Source organism: Centruroides vittatus, unplaced genomic scaffold, assembly GCF_030686945.1.
Source record: "Centruroides vittatus isolate TY-2023 unplaced genomic scaffold, ASM3068694v2 contig_1216, whole genome shotgun sequence".
Classification (NCBI taxonomy): domain Eukaryota; kingdom Metazoa; phylum Arthropoda; class Arachnida; order Scorpiones; family Buthidae; genus Centruroides; species Centruroides vittatus.
This window is the reverse complement of record NW_027120778.1, coordinates 203,287-225,203: the sequence shown is the minus strand read 5'-3', so window position 1 is coordinate 225,203 and position 21,917 is coordinate 203,287. Positions and strand designations below refer to the sequence as shown.

The 21,917-nt window shown below is 28.9% G+C and overlaps 1 protein-coding gene and 1 non-coding gene across 2 annotated transcripts in view; both read right to left on the bottom strand.

Moving 5' to 3' along the window:
- The window catches only part of 5PtaseI (inositol polyphosphate-5-phosphatase A), a 124,673-nt gene that overhangs the window by 25,321 nt on the left and 77,435 nt on the right, over positions 1-21,917 (bottom strand). Inside the window, exons 3-5 of the mRNA XM_067284928.1 lie at positions 18,515-18,615; positions 15,552-15,639; positions 7,332-7,395 (exon numbers count right to left, since the gene is read on the bottom strand). Of these exons, the coding sequence (XP_067141029.1) occupies positions 7,332-7,395; positions 15,552-15,639; positions 18,515-18,615 (253 nt within the window). The remainder of the gene's footprint in view (positions 1-7,331; positions 7,396-15,551; positions 15,640-18,514; positions 18,616-21,917) is intronic.
- TRNAT-GGU (transfer RNA threonine (anticodon GGU)) lies at positions 17,742-17,813 on the bottom strand. Its single transcript has one exon. It is a non-coding gene; the product is annotated as a tRNA-Thr (tRNA).

The window sequence follows — 21,917 nt, the reverse complement described above, 5'->3', positions numbered from 1 at the left end:
ATCAAAAATTATGTTTTCATTTGTTATCTTGTTAAAAATTAATAGATAACCATCCACATATCTCATTACTCTTTTTACGCCGGAAATAGTTTGTATTTTATTATCTATATCTTTCATTACTAATTCAGCTAGTTTTGGCCCCATCTTTGACCCCATACTAACACCATCCATTTGTCTGTAAAAGTCATTATAAACTTCAAAAAAATTCTTTCTATAAGCAAATTCTATAAGAGTTATTAATTCCTGATTAATGGTTGTATTAACAAGGCTGTTTTTAACTAAATCCCATTTTATGTTCAGGTACATGTTTTTTACACCTAGACTGATTAAAGTATCTGTATTTTCTATTTTTATTTTTTGAATTATATTAATTATGTCATCTGCATTTTCTATACTATTTTTTGAATTTTCAATACTTTTTAATTGTTGTTTTATGTAATTTTCTAAATTATACCAAATTGAATATCGAAAATTAACTATTGGTCTATATTTTTCACCTTCTTTGTGTGTTTTTAAACGTATATTTAATTTTGGGGTTCTATTATTTTTAAAATTCAGTATATTATTCTTATCTATTTCCTTAATTTTATTGTTCAGATACATATTTTTTATCATTTTCGTTAAATCTTTTTTAATTTTATCGTATGGGTTCTTAGCTAATTTTTTATATTGTTCGTTGTTAATTTGTTCTTTTGTTTTTTCTTCTAAGTCTTCTAAATGTAAATTCTTAGTACAAGAAAAAATAAATATATAGAGAGATCTCTCAAAGCAACCAAAAAGATGCACAATGCTTATTAACAACATGGAAATATATTGTGTAAGATTACATATGAAATGCCTCATCTTGTAATTTTTTACTTCTACTTATGTGTTCTACAAACTTATATTGATATAGTTTTCAATTAAAACAACTGATAGTATTTTACATGTTAAAAATACATGGAATAATCTAAGTTCATCTTCACATCTCCATGTCCAATCACCAGGAACAGTCTTCCTTTACAGAGAATCTTTTATTAGAGGCTATACCTCCGCAAAAGTATGCAAAATATTTTAAAACATTCTCTGTATTTTCATTTTTTGGCTTATTGCCAGAGAAAATTTTAAACTGTTTTGCATACTTTTGCAGAAAGAAAGCCTCTAAGAAAAGGTCATCTCTGTTGAACATGGAGATGTGACGAAGAACTTAGTTTATTCTATGTATTTTTAACGTTGTATTGATATATTTCATTTATTTATTTTTCTTTTATATGATTGTTTACTTTTTCTTGTGCTGAGAATTTACATAATTTATATCATAATAAAATAGAATATTCTAATATCTTGATGACGGCTGCAATAACAGTCAAAAACATCTGATTTCAATGATTAAAAGTGGTGTTTGGTAAAGGTTGTTTTTCTGTAAGTTATTACAGAAAAACAACCTACAGAATTAATAAAATCTGTTTACAGCTATTTTAAAGTGACAGTTACTCGGATTCAAAAATAATTAAATTAAAAAAAACACTTTAAAATTGGCATTTTTATCTTTTAGCTCTAGAAAATGATTAGATTATATATAAATAGGAGTTAATCATCTTTCTGTCAAATTTCAACACTTTTTGCTTAAAAATTCTAGATTTATTAGATTTAAAAATAGAAAAATCTTATTCTGTAAAAAAATTCATTCAGATTATATAAAAAGAACTTCATATGTCTGCAAATATTTATTTAAATATTAATTCACTTTGTTTTTTAGAATAGTCAAGTGAAATTAGAAAAAATTAGTTATTTATATACTACATAATACATTTTAAATAATTATATTAGCAAAATACCAGATTACCCAATCTAACAGTAGTTTTCATTTTTTTTTCTTTTATAATGTGGGAAGTTTTTTAATCTATAATTAAATATCAATTTTTTCACGGCTTTTCATCAATTCCAGAATTTTTGACATCTTGTTGTCTTAGTTTTCTAGAACTCTGATAACCAAATGGAAGTACAATAAGGAATTATTTCATATTGAAAACTACGCATTTGATTTGGAACATTGTAATGCTGTGTGGATAGATTGTGTAAATCTATCATTTCTCTCATTCATCCGTACTTATCCAACCCTAGTATAGGTCATCAATTTATTATAGAAAAAATTGCAATGGTCCAAACAAAAAGCTGAGCAACTGAATAAATTTCAACCGATTCGAAACAGAAATCTTTAAATTCGGCAATAACAAAGTCGTTGCTAGATTTATAGCATTTTTATTTTGAATAAGTTACATGGTACACTACATATTTATGCCTCATATAATTTTCATAATCTATAATCTTTTATCTCATCTTATGCTTTTAAAAAGTTTATTAAATCACAGTATAAGAAAAACATTCCTTTTAAATTATACTTTAATGTAAACTATGACTCTGAAATAATGCTCAAGTGATGAAATCTCTGAAGATAATTTTAAAAATTCATTTAGAAAATTTTGAAGTTAAAAGTATTTTAAAAAATGCAAGCATATTTTATTGTGAATAATAATCATTATTATACTTGCATTTTTTTACTGTATTTCATTATAAGAAAAATATTTTGTCAGTCCGCACAATTGTCATACCAACATTTCACTGTACATATATTACACACCATATTTAAGTGTAATAAAATATTACTATTTTTAACATTGCTTAATCCATAATGTCACAGTACTATTGCATATAGAAATAAATTTTAACACAATAAAAAGTAGCCATTTGTACCCTAAAAAGTAGCCCGAAGAGCCAAATGACTTTTTGCTCCAAATTGGCATAAAGTAGTCAATCTGCCAATGGTGATAGTAGATGCAGGGATGATTGTGCATTGATACCAACAGAACTTACTATATGCCACCATGAGACCAATATAGTGACTACATTTAATTTTTACAGGCAAAACCAGGGACAGATCTACATAGAGACTAATAGGGCTTAAGCCCTGGGCCCCCAAGTGTCAAGGGCCCACAAAAATTGAAATATCATCATAACTTTTTAATACTTTTTCATTAACAATGAGCACTTATTGTATAGTAAAAAATAGTTAATATTAATAATATAATAATAATGATAATTTATAGTACAGTAGAGCATCGATTATCTGACTCAATTGGGGACTGAAGTTGGTCGGATAACCGAAAAGTATGAAAAAATACACTATTAGTATAGTGTATTAGTATATCCCACGTAATAAGCATATTAGTATATCACTATTAACCTACTTCATGTTGAATTTTCATCAATATTAAGCCTAACAAAAATTTTTTTTTAAATAATAATAATCATTAAATTATTTCTTTATTTTGCACAAAATACATACAGAAATAAAAGAAAAAATAGAAAATTAAGCCTGGTTTAAATACTGGCCTCCCTTTCACGGTCGAGCCTGTGTTTCCAGCTAAAACACACAAAAATTTAACAAAAATAATATTAAAATAGCCAAGACATAGCCAAATATTGTAGTACCACATCACTAGCGGATATTTGAATTTGCCGACTAGAACGCGGTCGGCTAACCGATGTGACGGTCGATCGGGGATCGGATAATCAATGCTCTACTGTATTATTTGTTTTATTGTAATCAATGTAAAGATTCTTAATCTAACAACGAATGGGGTCCCATTGGACTTCAAATAAGCCCTAGGCCCCAAAAAACCCTAGATCCACCCCTGGGCAAAACTGAAAACCAATTTTATGTGGGAAGATCATCTGTCTTATCTGGTACTGTACATGCTATAAAGGTTATTATTGTACAATTCTAATGGAAAACAAATGAAAAGGGCCAACATTTACTGTGGTGCAAATGCAAAGGTTTACAGATGTCAAAAAGGCCGACGGTTGGCAACTACTAGGATAGCGCAAGTGTTTTATTACACAGATCCATAAGCATACAAACTAAGGCCCAGAATTTATAAACAGCACAAAAACTTAAGAAAAGAAATTACAAGATTTTCTGAAAATTTAGTCAGTATTGATCCCATTTTTGTGGCTTAACAGATTCAGTTTTGTTGGTTAAAAGAATACACACCTTCATAAAATGATGTATAAACTTCAAATTGATTCCAACTGATCCATAACTACTTTTGAGAACTTTTAGACTTAACAATCTTACTTTCAATCACTAATCTAGCCTATTTTATTATTTAAATATATAGGGCCCGTAAAATAAATGTGATCTAGGATATGTATACTAGCTAGAATGTCCAATTGACAAAATATGATTTAATTAGCACGCATTACATTTTAAATTAAAGTAACAGATAAATCAATTATGAACTTAACTAAAAAATGAATTTAGTTTTCACATTTTAATCAACACAAACTGTTTAAAGAAACTTCAAATACAAGGAATTTTTTATTTACTAAATGTTTTTAGACTATTTCATATCTTTGAAACTTAAAGTTCAAGTGAAAAATCCATTGCTTAAAAAAATTTTTTTTATTAGCTATTGAAATGTTTAATTAAACATTAACAATACTAAAACCTACGTCACTAAATTTTTATGGTTCATCTTACATAAAAAAACACATTTGATATAATTTAATAAACACATACCATATTACAATACATAAAAGGAAAAAAAGATCAAAGTTAAAGAAGGTTTATAAAAACTCTCAAATGGGGGAAAAAAGCTCAAAATCAGAAATAAAACTTTTAATTTATATAGAAAATTTCATTAAAATAAAAATTGAAGGAACATGCTGATACATTTGTCATATCGTGGAAATGTAACTATTAAGAAAAAAGCATAAAAATAAAAAAATAGCTGAAGAATTTATTTAACGAGATATAAGAAATAGTTTTAAAATCAATAATAGAAGATAATTGGAATTTTCTAGGAGTATTTTATATAGAACTGTCAATGTAATTATATAATAAAAATAATTCAAAAAGTTTAAAACAAAGTAAGTACGTTACAGCTCGATTCACACGTTTAGAAACATTTACGTTCGGTAATATAAAATTTGCATAAGATTTCCCCCATCTCACTAAACCGAAACATGCATTTAATTTCAATAATTCTAATATACATATTTTACATCTTGTTATAATTTAGTAATTACAGTAGTTTTCTATACAATTATTCATTTCAATAGAAGACTAATAGTTTCATATTTTATTTCTGTAGCTAAAGACAGATTATTTTCATTGCATCTCTAGCAAATTTTCAAATTCTGAAAACTTAGAAGTCGAAGAAATATTTTAAAATACTTCGTGTGACAAATGAGAGAATTATCTACTTAAAATTTGTAGAAGCAATCTTTTTGTATTTTATTTTAAAATAAAAATTTTATAAAATGTAACCAAATTCTAATAAAAATGAATAAAAGCCATCTTCAAATCAAAAGATAGAAAAATTATAATTCAGTTTTTTTCAATTAATTCAAGTGTTTTCAGTATAATATTCTTTAAAACCTATAAGAACCCATGCCCCATTGCATAACTTTACCGACATTATTATATTATTTAACACTATCTGAAAAAGTAGCATTTTGAACAAATTATTACTTGATTTTGATTAGGAGAAACAAGAAAACCAGCTATTACTTAAAATTTTGATTGAAAAGGTAGATGATGTCATATCAAAAAATGAATCAAACACTTAAAATATTTTTCTTTATTCTTATAACAAGAATTTGGTGATTTGAATTTAAGTAATAACAAATTTTCTTTAATTCTTCATACTACAGGATTTACCTGTTTTCAGAATCATATACTAAAAACAAATGATGATAAAACTTTTTTATTATCTTATTTACAAAGTAAATCTATCTATATTTGAAGAATTATTATATTTAATGAACTAGATAGAAATGTCAAATCATGACCACAATAGTAATGGAATTCACAAAACTCAAATGTAAAATAAAATTCTATAACATAATTTAATAATAATTATGTTCAAATATTGTGAAATTAAAATCGACCATTGCAAGATATTAAAGTATAATTCATTCAATGATAAATTCTATTGTAACTGAATAGTGTGTTATCTATAATTGCATTATGTAAAAAAATTTAAAATGTCAAGACTGCAAATTTCACTGATGAACAAGCTGCAGTGAAATTAAAATGTTCTTCAGAAAATAAAAAAGAATTTTCTATAAGAAAAGAAGTTCCAGTTTAGATTCATGCTGCTCCTTGTTACTGGAAGGCACTCAAGGCCAGCTAGCTGCCCAGTGATGCTGGAAGAGCCTTCTAATGAGTATCAAACTCCTCCACCTTCTTCACAAAATTCAAGAGGTCATCAGACAACCACACTTTTCCTCCTCTTGCCGTCGCCGTCTAGAATCGGCTGCTGCCGCTCGATTGTCCAACTGTTGGCCGTCGGGCACTCTAGAGGTAGGATGGCTTACTCTGACAAAATCTTCTGACTGCCTTCGTTTCACTCCTCTGCTGTGGACTCGTGTCTGTTGTCTTTGATTCCATAGAGGTATGGAATCTTAGTGATACAGAAGCTGCCATTTCATTTATTTTTAATGAACTCTACTGAAACTGCAAAAGTTCTAACTGAAACATCACCAAATATTTCCAGTATAGAAAGAATGTGATTAAGTGTCCTTGTCCAAAGAAATGTCAGATTACAAGTCAACTTGATCAGTCTTGTTAGGTTTGTATTTTCAAACACTGCAATCATAACTTGATCCTCAGTAGAGACTTTCTAGAAAGAACCCATGCTCTCACTGACTGTAGGGATTATCTCAGTCAGTTCAAAGCTGCTAAGCCATCATAATCATCCTCAGTGATCATATAAACACTAATTGTTGCCAATGTTATACAACTATCAACTTTCTCTACAACTGCCATGCTGGTAATCCACGATCTTCCACACACAATGACCAGCATTGTCAATAAAAATCATTGACTGATGCCGAAAAGAAATTGATTGTTCCAAGCAGTTTGTTCCTAACTCGACACCGCAGCTATTACTTCTCGGTACTCACTCAGATGACGGGGAAGTTGACGCTACAATTCTTACTCTCACTGTCTTCAAGAAAAACCTATAAGCTGATGCATCAAGCAATCATCAATTAAATTATTATGGTATTAGAATGTAAATCTGCAAGTTTACTTAATAGGTGTTAAACATGAATTAATGATAGATTTTTATCAAATATCAAATTATATACTGAAATTCCTACAAGATTTAATAAAATATGCAAATATTTTTCTTGACATTCATCAATAGAACATTTCAAATTTAGAAAATATTAATTTTCAAAATATAAATAAAGTATAACATTATAATACTTTAAATAATTTATTATATTCAAAATGTATTAATTCATCTTTCTTAATAAAAGGAAACAGGAAAAAATAATACCTTTGAAATCCCAAATTTCCACATTTTTGACATTGTTATGGATAAAGTAAAGGCTACCTAAAGCCTAAAAAATATTTATATCTTAAGGTTATAAATATTCTAAGCAAATAAATAAATATTAATAAATTAAGTTAGTTGTATATATGTATAGATAATTTTCAAAATACACATAATACAGCAAAATAAAATGGCAGATAGAGGTTGGGACTCCCAAATATTTTAATATTTTCTTTCCTTGGAAATGAATTGTGTCATTGCAAAAAAATGAAGTTATTTTATTTAAAATACCAAAACAATTTCTTTAGAATTTTATTTATTGATTTATTTATATCTTGTTAATCAAGCCATTATTTTTTTATGAAATAATCAAGAATAAAGTTGAATGTTTTTATTAACATTACCCAGGAAAAACACATTAGAAAAAAAATAACAGTTAAAAGATTTTCCTGTTTATAATAAAATTAAATATGGAACGACTATGAAAAAGGATTCATTTATTGAATAATGAGGGTTTGGAAAGAAATATCCATAAGTAACAATATAGTCTATATGACTGTACATTAAAATTTTAAAAAAAGTACATGTATCGTACCTTGTAAAACATGTTTAAGATGAGTTATTTTCCAATTTATCAAAATCAATAGAACTTGATTAAAATTACCAAAATGGTTTAATACAAAACATTTTCATCCTCAAGTTGAGCTATCTTTGGTGCACATGTAAGTCGAATGCATTCAATTTACACGCATGCCAAGAATAACCCGAAATGAAGCTAAAAATGCTTTATATTTAAATTATTTTTGGTCTCATTTCTGTTTATTAGAAGCAATTGTACTGTCAATATAAAAATGAAACCAATACTGGTTTACCATTTCGCAAACCCTCATGCCATAAAGGGTAACTTGAAGAGTATTGTTTGTCTATGTAAACCAAATCTCCAGGTTTGGGTTACAAAAGTCTTCAGTGATTATACCAAAAGCTATTTCTCACTTTCATAAAGAAGTATACTGAGGATAACAATATTGCAAAGAAGACATTAATAAGTGACAATCCTGGACATTCATCTAATACTGCAGATTATGAATCTAATATTCAGAAGTTCTTTTTCTTTCCACAATTCTGATATTCCTATTGCAACCACTGGATCAAGATATTATTGGAGCATTAAAAGTTTGTTATTTGCAAATACTTGTGCAATATCTGGTTAACAGTGCAGATGTGAAAAAAGATGTTTCTCTGAAAGAACTGTGAAAGACAAGTACCAGACCAAATATCCAGCAAGCATGAGACCAGAAATGGTGCAGATTTCTGGATTTTCTGGACACATGCTAAATACATACTTAATATATACAATGAAAACTAAACAATGACACTGTATTTAACACGGCATATGCCAGCAGTCACACTGTAACTGACAATCAAGCGATGCATGCACCATAGAAACCAGAAGAAAATGGCCATGTGGCAAACTACAACTATATTACATCCCACTAAATTCAAAAATAGCCAGTTTTCTGGTAATTCTGATTTCTATAAGATGGATCTTTCAATGGTTTATATTGGATAAATATATTAATATATATTTGATTTTTTACATATTGAGTTTCTTAAATTCTATTTGACTTGTTTAATATATTAACACCAGAAGAATTGAACAACTTTATAGATTACTGACTACAAAAAGAAAAAAAAAAAATACCAAATTTCGTTAGATCTAATTTAACATATCCCATATTTAAAACAATTCTGACTGGATTGTGAAAACTTACGGAAGATTTATTATTTTAATTAGTTTTCTCAAGATCCTATATTGAAAATTATTATTCATCAAAAGATAATTTTTTTCCTTTAATTTCAGTGTAAAGTTTCATTTTAAAAATTGTGTTAATTTGGAAAGTTAACACCTAACAGTTTTTGTAATATTAAAAGTTTTTTTTTATCAATGAACCAGTATTTTAAACATGTTAAAATATATTTAACATGTTACACAAAATATATATTTTAAAAATCCACAAATGATTTGTTTACTGGAATCAACTACTGGAAAATTTAAGCAGAAATTTTCTCAGAAACAGAACATTCCATATTTTCCCCCAAGTCCCCCAGAGTTTATAAATGGGAATTCTTGGTTCCCAACCTCTAATAACTTTAGTATCATTTTAAAACAAATTAATCCCCCCAAATTAGATAAAGAAGATACACAACTTAAATCTTGTATTATATAATTTCAAAATAAGACATTTATTTTAGAACTAAAATTAACAGTGTGTATGAAGAGGATAGAAATTATATATTAAATAAAATATAGCCAAGAAATAAATAAACAGATAATTAAAGATAATTGAAAAAATCTGAATAGAGAATATTTCCAAAAGATACTTGAATTTGAAAATTGACTTTAAATGATTCCATAAAATTGGAAAAATGTTGTAAAGAACATCATGAGGGGAAAAAACTTTCAAATTCTCTGTTGAAATATTGGGATGTTTCAAATATTTACAAACCATTTCCAAAAACATACCAGAAGAGAATAAAAAGTTTAAAATATGAAATTTAGATTTTTAATGTTTATTTACAAATTAATTTATATCATCATAAACAAATAAAGACTTCATTGTAAAACTTAATGCATCAGGAATCAGATTTTACTGTATTATGTAAATATGAGTTTAAAATATAGGATGACAGAATTATGATTATTACCTTGAATCATAGTTAAAGGATGGACGTAAATTATCTTAGGCCAAATAACATGCATACAAAACAATTATTTGTTCTTAATATTGCATATTAGGAAGTATATATTGATAATTTATATTTGTTGTAAAATAGGGCTGGCAGAATTACAGTAATTAATGTTAAAACGTGAAAATAGATATTAAAAATATATCTTCTTCCCTACTCGCCATGTCCAATCACCAGGAACAACTATTACTACCAAATTATGTAAAACATTTACATAATTTGGCAGAGGCATAGCATCTAAAGAAAGGTCATCTGCTGTGGAGAATAGTTGTTCCTGGTAATTAGACATGGCAAGTAGTGAAGATATATTTTGAATATCTGTTTTCGTGTTTTAACATTAATTAATTTATATTTAATCAAACATGAAGACTAAAAACTTTTTTAATTTTTAAATTTTTATTTAATATGCAATAGATTATTGTGTAACACATACTAAAAATCATTCAAAGATTATGTAATATCATTTGTTTTTAAATTAACATATATTAGTTTAGAAAATAAACAAGAACTTTTATTGAGGAATAATTGGTCAATTGTATATTTATGTTTACTTAAATTAAATTGTACTTTTATTTATCACCTTATAAATTCTAATTTAAATTTAAAAGATTTACTCTTATTTAATGTATTCAACATACTATTTAATATGAGATGAATTAAGAAAAAAACCAAAAATAATAATAATAATATATATATATAGTGTTCCCTCCATCTGAAATTCCTCTCTCTAGCATATTGACAAATTTTACAATTTACATTACAAATCTTACCATAAACAAGAACAAATTAACTGCTGTAGTCAATCTATTGAATTAATGAATACATATTTAAAAGAATGTTCATGTTTTTTACCCAGTTAATGAGCCATATTTGGTGTGGACAGATAGAAGTGGAATGCTATTGCTGGTTAGAAAGATGAGGTAGACTATAACTACAATGAGCAATTACTTATTGTGACATCAAAAATTGCAGCCTGGCATTGTGACGTTCATATTTTTAATTTAATATATATGCTCTCACCTCAAATTAGTAGTAGCTTGTTCCTGTACATCATACTTTTTCTGTTAGCAATAGCATGCCAGTCAGGTTTCAAATTGAATCTTGTTTCAAAAAACCTGACAAAGGCTTATTAATAAAGCCAAAAACATTAGTTTGACTAAAGAGTAATTTGCTGGAAAAGTAGATAAGGTATTTGTGTATATCTAGTTACATTAATAAATTAATTACTGTATTCTGCATTTTCCTGATGATTAATCAAACATGTTTTTTATTAAATAACACATGTATTTGTTGATGTTCTTTTTTCTATCATTTTTCCAATCTATTATTTTAAAAATATTCCAAAAAGTTTAATAAAATTTTAAATAAAGATAAAATTAGACATTTCTTACATTCCTTTCTTTTACAAAATTCAAACAAATACAGAAACAATCTAAGTTACAAACATTAGTTGCTAGAATGTTAAAGATTAGACTTCAAAGAAATATTTAAATGAAATGTAATAAAGACTTAAAATTTATTTTAAACAATTTATAGAATATTTTAAAATATAAATATTTCAAGTATAAATATATGAAACTGATTCTAAAGAAAATGAATAGTTAAAGTTATTATGTATTTATATCCAGATTATGCTTCAATATTTCAATTATTATTTTCTTTAGAAGAAAAAAAAAAATACAGGTACTTCTTGTCATATCCAAAAAGTGCTTAAAAATTGCAATGTTTAATTGTAATTCTCATCCAACAACATAAAAGAAAAACTTTTGCTATTTTTATCTCTGACATTATCTCTAGAAACTCATTTGAAAGAGGTTAAATGAGAATTAAAATGAGTAAGAGATGATACTAAATTAAAACTGAGTAACAAGCCATTTCACATAATGATCAAATGCAAATATATATCGATTAGATTATCACAGTTTAAAAACTTTTAAAATTATATTTATTTAAGTCAATATAAACTCCATATAGGTACTGTAGATGAATATAAAACTTATACCCTTCATTTATTTTTTAAATACTATTCAATGTACTATAAATTCAACTAAATCAAGTTTTATTTTTTAAATTTGTATTAAGTATATTTAGTAGCTAAGCACTGTAGATTGCAAATATTGTTTCTAATTCTAGCCAAAAATAATTTTATCATAACAATAAAATTACTTTTCACTAGAATTAATTTTCAAAATTTTATTATTACTTTTACATCCCGACTAGGGATTGCAATCCAGCAGTGTTTTAAATCCAGCTGGATTTTTGCTGGATTGAAATCATTCCAACTGGATCCGGCGCGGATGTATTTTTGGTGCAATAAAGTGTTATCTGTCTATCTATCTATCCTGCAATTTATGTTTTTTTTTAAATGAAATAAAACATTTTAAAAAAATACTTAAGAAGCTATTATTATTTAGACTGGTCACTATAAATCTTCTTACACATTTAGGTAGTAAACTTAACTTTGGTTCGGTTTAACACTTGAGATAGAGATAATTAACTTTAAATGTTTAGTTAGATTATAATTATAATGTAATCTTAAAGTTAAATAATAGCAAAGGTAATTCTACTGATTAATTTATATTAATATATTATAATAATGTAAAGACAGAGAATCAGTGGCTAAGTGGCTATCAGTCTTACCAGTTTTCATATATAGGCTCTACATATTAGTCCAGTGGTTCCCAACCTTTTCTAGGATGCAAAACACTTTTGTGAGCAATTTTCTTTAGCGGAACACTTACTTAAGTTAATATGAAATACATAAGCTTGTCATCAGTTATTTTATTAGAATTGAGCAGTTATAATTCAAAATCTCTACTCATATTATTAACGCCAATTCTAAGACAGGAAAAAATATACCCAAATAACTTTAATGGGAAACTTGTGCCTGATGTTTTTTACATATTTCATTCAGTTTTTATAATTGCCTTTATCTTATTCGAAACAGTAGTACACTCCATAAGTACGAGTCGTAAAGTACATATATATATTTAAGTTTATGAAAATTTTATGATTTTAATTTTTTGATATTCGGCGGCTCGAATACGATTGTACACTTTCCGATTTGCGACTAAATCTGCGGAACACTTGGGAGATGCTTACGGAACACCGGTGTTCCGCGGAACACTGGTTGGGAACCACTGTATTAGTCTGTAGTTATTTATAAGTATATAAAACTATGTACTGGAAGTAGAATAAGTTAAATAAACTACACCTTTATCAATCCAGCAAAATTGAATAAAATAATAACGTATTCAATCGCTTTTAAGGATCTTCCTCAGTTACAAAAAAAATACAACATTAACTATAGGACATAAAATGTGTTCGGAATAAATATGAAAATTAACGGAAAACGCCCAAACGGACAAAATATAGATAAATAAACAAAATAAATAGCGGAAAAAATATATACAGGGTGTTTTTTTTTAAACTGACGGTACTCAGAAACATCTGTAGAGCAATCTAACAGCCGGACTGTCGCCAAATTTGGGAGAGTGACTAAGGATGACATGGAAAAGAGATTCTGCGAAGAAAAAAGTAGTACCTAAATTCGCCTTTAGAGGAGGATTTGGCGCTGTTATAGCAAAAAAGCTAGCAGCACTTCACTGAAGAAAGGGGCGTCAGTCGCTTTTTTCCACTTGCATGGCCGCCTTGCTTCCCGAATCTAACCCCATGTTACTATTTCCTGTGGGGTTACTTAAAGTCCAAGGTCTATCTTGGTAGTGTCCCAAACTTGATGACTTTGAAAGACAACATTTCTCGAACTGTGATGAACATTCCTGCGGACATGTTACGTTCGGCCATAGAGAACACGATGTTCAGGATGCAATGAGTTGTCCAGCAGGACGGTGATCACATTGAAGAAGGGAGAAGGTTATTTGCTGATTAATTAAACTTTCGTTATTACACTGAAACCTCTGTCTGATTATTCATTCGTGTGTTTGTTAATTGCAGCTGGATTTTATGCAGATTCTTAGCTGTTTTGCTACAACAGCGCCAAATCCACCCCTACCGGCAAATTTGGGTACTACTTTTTTCTTCGCGGAATCTCTTTCCCATGTCATCCTTAGTCACTCTCCCAAATTTGGCGACAGTCCGGCTGTTAGATTGCTCTACAGATGTCTCTGAGTACCGTCAGTTTAAAAAAAAAACACCCTGTATATAAGATCCAACAAAACCAGCATTGTCCGTTAATAACATTAATTAATGTAAAAGGATCTCCACATGGTAGACAATGAGTCCGCATCTCTATGGTTTATACAACCAGTTGTCGTGTGCGCCTTGCAGATTTCCAATCTCTCAAGATGTTTGACCGTTTGCTTATTCGTCGACGTTTTTTTAATTGTCGCTTGATCCCATTGGAGGTTAACATCCTTCTGTCTTGTGTATGATGCCAGCGCAGTGTTGCCAAGGTTCTTACTAATTGTATATTTGTGCTCCTTGAGCCTTTGTTTTAAACTGCGCATCGTTGCACCCACATAAACAAGCTTGGAATTGAAATGTTGGTGGTGTAAAGGCACCAAATATATATACCCGTTGTTGAATTCCGATCCTCTTTCTTTTTATCGTTTCTTAAAAGTTTGAAAACAGTGGGATTACGTCGGTATACAATACGAAAATTATCAGACCTGGCAGTACATCTATGTAACTTGTTTTAAAAAAATGGGATGTAATTAAGCACAATTCTTTTTATATTTATTCCAAACACATTTTATGTTCTATAGTTAATGTTGTATTTTTTTGTAACTAAGGAAGATCGTTAAAAGCGATTGAATACGTTATTATTTTATTAAATTTTGCTGGATTGATTAAGGTATAGTTTATTTATAAGTAATTTAATTATTAGTGTTAGTAAAGTAGTGAGTAAGTAATTAGTAGCAGTCTAGTAGTTAGCAAAGCGGCAACGCGACGACGTAGACTTTTGCGCAATTATTTAGAAAGTTAATTGAGTATTTGCGGATCCGCAGCGCTGGATCCAGCAGGCCGAAGAATGCGCTGGATCCAGCTGGATTGCTGGATGAGGGATCCAGCAATTGCAATCCCTAATCCCGACGTAACCACGTGACTGCAAATCAGACACTCTTTTTTATATTTTAAATTATAACATTACATCTCTTATTTCATTTCCTTTCTTTTAACCTGAAAATGGTTGCACAAGGCAATTGGAAACATTCACTTTCCTTCAACTTTTTGATTCATAAGCTGGATTTTTGGTTTTGTAAGTAATATTTGTAATTTACCATCTGTGTTCAGAGTGGTTATTTCTTGATACTTTTTATTTGTTAAAAATTAAAACTGAATCAAAAAAATATAAACCAATTACTTAAAAGGCCATCACAATATTGATACAAATAAATCTTGTTTGTGAAGTAATGAGAAAAATGCATTCAAGTCTATAATATACTATTTTAAATTGTTACCAGATTAGTTTGAATTTTGTGGTATAATCAAGATTGAGTAAGTAAATATAATTACTGTAAATTTTTCTGTACAAGTGAAATCTTCATCCAAATAAACTCTGACTTGACCATAATTCATTAATTCCTCACTAGCCATTAACATTCTGAAAAATTCAAAACAGAATATATTACTAAAAACATGTTATGTGTAATTTACATTATATTTTTATAACTCAATTGTAAATTTTGAAACGTTGCTGAAAAAATAATTAAAATAAATAAAACATATTCAAATGACGTTTTTGAAATTTATTTTAAAATGTTTTCATTTATAAATATTAATATGTAAAATATTATATTTGCTCTCTGAATATTTTTCCAATTTATAGGTTATTCTCCAAATTTCATCAAATCCAGAAAGTAATTTATAAATTGCATATATTAATTATTAAATAAATTTGGTTTGACCAATATTTTGCAATATTGTACCAGATGTACAGACAATACATTAAAATCACCTGAAACTAGATTAATTAGCTTGGTTTTAGAATATAAATATTTATTTAAAATAATGTATTTTAGCCCAAAGGGTTAGATCATTTAGTGCTAAGTTCATTAATTAAACTTAGCACAAGATGAAGATGTATGAAAGATTTTTTTGGGTGTTCAACTTTCCATATGAAAAGAATTTTAAAAAATTAAATAAGAAAAAATAAAGCCACACAAACTGCTAGGATATTTTCCAGCAATTATAATTTTTAATTACTAATTAATTTGTCCTAGAGGGAGGCGTTAGGCCCCATCTCATTAAATTGCGTCTCAAGGTCATTCTGTCCCATGGCTGTCTAGTTTAATAAGTCCATCTATAGGGAGCTGTGCTAGCACAAATCATAGGAAATAAGTCAACAAGCAAAAAGCGATCTAAATAATAAAAATTCTTTTCTAAAATTTTTGAAAATTTAAATCTTAAATTTAAATTGTGAGGCTCCAGAGATGGTCTGAACTCTCACCCAAATTAGCACAAAAAAATTTTAACTTAGAAGAAACCATGAGACACACAAAACAGAACAGAGATAAGCAATGTAAGTCCTAACTGGAGATAGATCATCTCTGATTAAGATTGGAATTTTGCATTGAATTGAATGTTGGCACCAACTTCTACCATGGCCTGAGGTGGGTTCAATTACCCCCGAAAACAAATACAAGAACAATCAGAATGTGTGATCCAAGGACCTATCAGTTAGAAACCCATATCCCAAGGACACGAGTTTTTAACTGTTCAGTTTTTTATCACACATCCTGGGCTAATTTCAAATTAGTTCCTTTCATAGGTTTCCTTCTGATCAGTTCTCTCAAACTCCATGTTTTTCTTCAATCAACTCTCATATGATCTTTCAACTGCTCTTAATTGACTCACTTACTCAATCAAGTATGGTACTCCTCGCAGACTGAGTATACATAACTGCCAAGTTTCATTCACTGTTCCGTTACCAGACAGACCAGACTCCTTAAACAACTATTTCCAGAAACCATTCCTCTAGGCCTAGTAGATTTTAGACTGGTGTTCCCTCAACAACCTAACTCTCCTGTTGGTGGATACCTATTGTTCTACCATATCCTGAAGGACAAACATGAAAAGGATTCTTTTGCCCAAACAAAAGATTCTTTGTGACTCAAAACAAGGTAATTTTTTTAAGCCCCTCTCTCTCTAATAAATAGCTTCCTATTTATCAAAGCCTGCCTCAGAGCCTGTATTGCACCCACATACAGTATTTTATCTCATCACATCATCATGAACATCTGGTACTCTTTCACTTCTTCACTGAAATAGTGTTGACCACTTGCTTGGTAATTTGATATTGAGCCTGTGAACAATTTCATGAGCGTCCACTCAACATTATGTAGATTATGAGTTAAATATAGCAATTTTCAATCAATAAACAATAATGTTGTGCAAAAATTTTTTTCGAATATCTCTCTTTAAACTGTCAACTTCATTAATGGTATTTTCAAACATTATATATACATTATATAACATAGCTAGACCCAATATACTGTAAAGCTAGACTCCAACCAAATGCTGAATTCTATCGAGCTAGATATGGCAAATATTAAATAAATTATGCAACCAATTTGTCACTGCACTGGAGAGAGGCATTAGGCACCATCTCTTATTAGCTTTAATAATTATAATTTTTAATTAATTAATTTAAATAATTTAGAACTACTGGAAAAAAAAAAAAAAAAAAAAAAAAAAAAAAAAATCAGCCCAGAGTGGGACTCGAACCCACAACTCCTGCTTACCATGCAGATGCATTGCCAATTATGCTATCCGGACCTCCAGTCTAATCTCCTCTTCCAGTATATCTCCATCGATGGTTATAATGTAAGCTTATATATGCAGGAAGAGGCGATCAGACTGAAGGTCCAGATAGCATAACTGGCAACACATCTGCATGGTAAACAAAAGTTGCGGGTTTGAGTCCCACTTTGGGCCAATTTTTTTCTTCCAGTAGTTTTAAATTATTTAAATTAATTAATTAAAAATTATAATTATTAAAGCTAATAAGAGATGGGCATCTAACGCCTACCTCTAGTGTCAAATTGGTTGCATAATTTATTTAGTATTTAGCCATATCTAGCCTGATAGAATTCAGCATTTGGTTGGAGTCTAGCTCTAATTAAAGGTTTTTTGGGCTAGTCCCATCTCACCATCAATCTCAAACATCCTTAAACTTTAAGATAAAAAAAAAATCTTTAATCAGAATTGAGAGAGAGCAACTCCTGAAATTACATAGCATTTGAATACACTTTTTCTAATTGCAAAAAAGGAAAAAAATTAATTTTTATCCATATGAAAGTTACAGTCAATCAAAAAACAAAAGCTCATTTAAAAACGAAATAAATTATAATTTTCAGCTAATTGTAATTTTCTCATTAGATATATTTAAATCAATATTTATTCATAATGTTATGACATAAAAAGTAAGTATATATAAAACTAATTTTTAAGTATATTTTACATTTCAAGAAACATACCTTACAAAATCTTCAACATGTCTCATAGATTCTTCATAATTCTTTCCTCCTACTTCCTGACAATGTAGAGCCAAGAACCATGGTTGAAACTGTTTTACTGTCTATTGAATAAATAAAGTAAATAAATAACCTTATATTTAAAAGTAATGTGCAGTTAGTTTCAAAATTACTTTATTTTACAATAGTGAACATTTCCATCTTGCTTCATCTTTTTCTAATAAAATTTTCTTCTTCGAAACAAGAAAAAGTAACTATCAGGTCGTCAATAATTTCAAGTAGTATTTTGTTTAATAAATAAAATTTAATGTTCTGAATTATAGAAATTAATCACTTTAGTTTTTTAACTTAAAGACACCGAGAAGTGCACAAAATATTTAACTGTTTCTAAAGCAAAATTTAAATGAAAATATTTGAAAAAATAATCTGATAAAGTTAACAAAAACAAAAAGTATATTCTGTTAAATTTATATAAATCAACATGACAAAGCCAGATGTATTGATACTAAGCCAAATGAATGCCATTTTGAACATGTTCTCTAACAAAATGAAGTTTACTTTTTTGTATCAATTTCTGCAATGTTTTCTTTGTTTTACAGTTAAAGATTATTTGTATGTTACAGTAAATTATATTAAATTGATTCCCTCAGTTATTTTAGTGCCCAAAAACAAGCATATGTCACACAAATACACTTGTGCAATACTGGAAAGGTCTCTCTTGCTTCCGGACAGATGTTTAAGCGGACACACTATGCATATGAAAGATAAGACACTGAATTGGCTTTATAGAATTTAAATGTTTTTAATAAAATACTTAATAAATTTAATATAGGCAAAATGATCACCCTTGATAATCAAGCTGCTATTATGGATACCTATAATCAAGCATAATAATAGCTTGATTATCAAGGGTGATCATTTCGCCTATATTAAATTTATTAAGTATTTTATTAAAAACATTTAAATTCTATAAAGCCAATTCAGTGTCTTATCTTTCATATGCATAGTGTGTCCGCTTAAACATCTGTCCGGAAGCAAGAGAGACCTTTCCAGTATTGCACAAGTGTATTTGTGTGACATATGCTTGTTTTTGGGCACTAAAATAACTGAGGGAATCAATTTAATATAATTTACTGTAACATACAAATAATCTTTGACTGTAAAACAAAGAAAAAATTGCAGAAATTGATACAAAAAAGTAAACTTCATTTTGTTAGAGAACATGTTCAAAATGACCACCTTCAGTAGTAATACAAAGATGTAGATGGTAGAACAGGATATTGTAAATGGCATGTGGCATTCCTAATGTAACTGTTTCAAAGGCATCTATAGTTTTCCATCGCCACCTAGCATTGCTGGATATGCAATATATATATAAGACATGGGCAAATGCGGCTCTTTTTGAGTTACATGCGGCTCTTGCCGAAAGTATTAATTTCTGCTTTTTATTATTTTTTTTTACAATTTTATTTCCACAATTTTGTGAAAATATGTAATTATATATATGTAATATTTAGTAATTTATTTATAAGTTGGTGCAATAAATTAAATTGACATTTCAAATCTATTTTTTTAAAACAAGTTGTCAACGTGGATGGGGGACACCCTATTCTTCCCTGCCTTACCATACTATCCGCCACAACAGTACAGAACTGCGGCTCCCATGCATTTTGCAAAACCTACATTTTGGCTCCCACTGAACTTTTGCTTGCCCATCTCCGATATATAATATATATATATATATATATATATATATATATATACCTTTAGTTCAAGTCTGACAAATGTGTTAATCATGGAACAAGGCCATGTTGGCCTATCCAGAGATTGCCAAACTGCTCTGTGAGCCAGTGATGCAAATCTGTCCAGAAATGTATTGGTATGCATCTTGCTAGCACTAGATATGCTATATTTGTACCAATGGCAAATCAAGCCATTTGTCCACTGTCATGTTTAGGATATTCAGATATCTCACTATTCAGGGTGCTGTCAATGAATACAGAACCAAGAAACTACTCCCCAAATTCCACGTCAGACATTTAGGGTAAAACACACTTGATACTGCAAATATCTTGAGTATTGAGGTACACATTCTGACAATTATACATTCCATTGTGGGAAAACAGTGCCTTGTTGGTCCACAAAATGTGTTGGAGTCGTGGTCTGTCATGCTGTAAATTTAATATCACGTTATACCACTCAAATTATTGCACAGCATACACTACATGCAAACACTTGCACAACGCTGGAAAGATCTCTTTTGCCTTTGGACAGATGCAAGGGCGTCGCCAGCCAATGGGCCAGGGGGGGCAAGATGATATAAATTGATAGAGGATATGAATTGTATGTAGGTAAAATAAAAACAATTCATAAAGTTTTAATCATTTACTATGTACCGGAGAAGAAATATCTTAATTAAAACATTTTTTTAAACTTACAAGAAGCCCGAGAAGATTATTTTAATTAAAACTTATCATTTAAATAATTTTTTTGAATTTCTAGAGAGGTGCGGCTGCCCCCTCATGCACCCCCTTGGACAGATGTTTAAGTGGACATTCTGTTTAACATTTATATGTACAGTACATACAGTACAACCTAATTGCATTGTTCCATTTATCTTTATTTTTTCCACTTATAATATCTGACTTATTTGGTCCCAAAACTAACTCAATATAAATAACATTATTTTTTTCTTACTTATATAAACATCTTAAATTGTTATTAATCTAAATCAAATAATCACTGTAATGAATTGGACTATTTTTCTGCTAATTATAATTATTAAATTTAATAAGAGACAGTGCCTAAAGCATACCTCTAGTATCAAAAATTACTTAGAATTTAATTATTAATAGTAACAGAAAAAAGCCCAATTCACAATGGCAATCATTTGGTTTTTTCTTACTTTCATCAATTTTCAAACTATCATTTTATTGCATCAGTCATTGAGAAATTATAATCTTGATCAACATTTTCCAACATTGAGAGATTTCCAAATTTGAAATGACTATTTAGTAGCTCGGGAAATGAATGCTTAACATAGCTGAGCATCCCTTGCTTACTTAGTACTGCCTGGATTGCCTGCTGTATGTTGAAAAATCAAACTGTCATCTGCAATCCTCCACCAAAGATTCTACAATACTAAAATAGGAAGGCTGGCATCAGGCTCTTTGATGTTGGTGTAACCAAGGTACAAAACCCCATCTCTCAGTAGGGAGTGAAGATACCACCAGACCATCTTTCTCGTCATATAAACATGTGACATTTCGTGCTGATTTTCTTAATGTTATATAAATGAAACATTAGACGAATGAAACATACAATTAAAAAGAATCTCATATAAAAGAAAATAATTACATATTATATGTATTTAGAAGAAGGAAAAACAATAAGTAGAATACAGTAA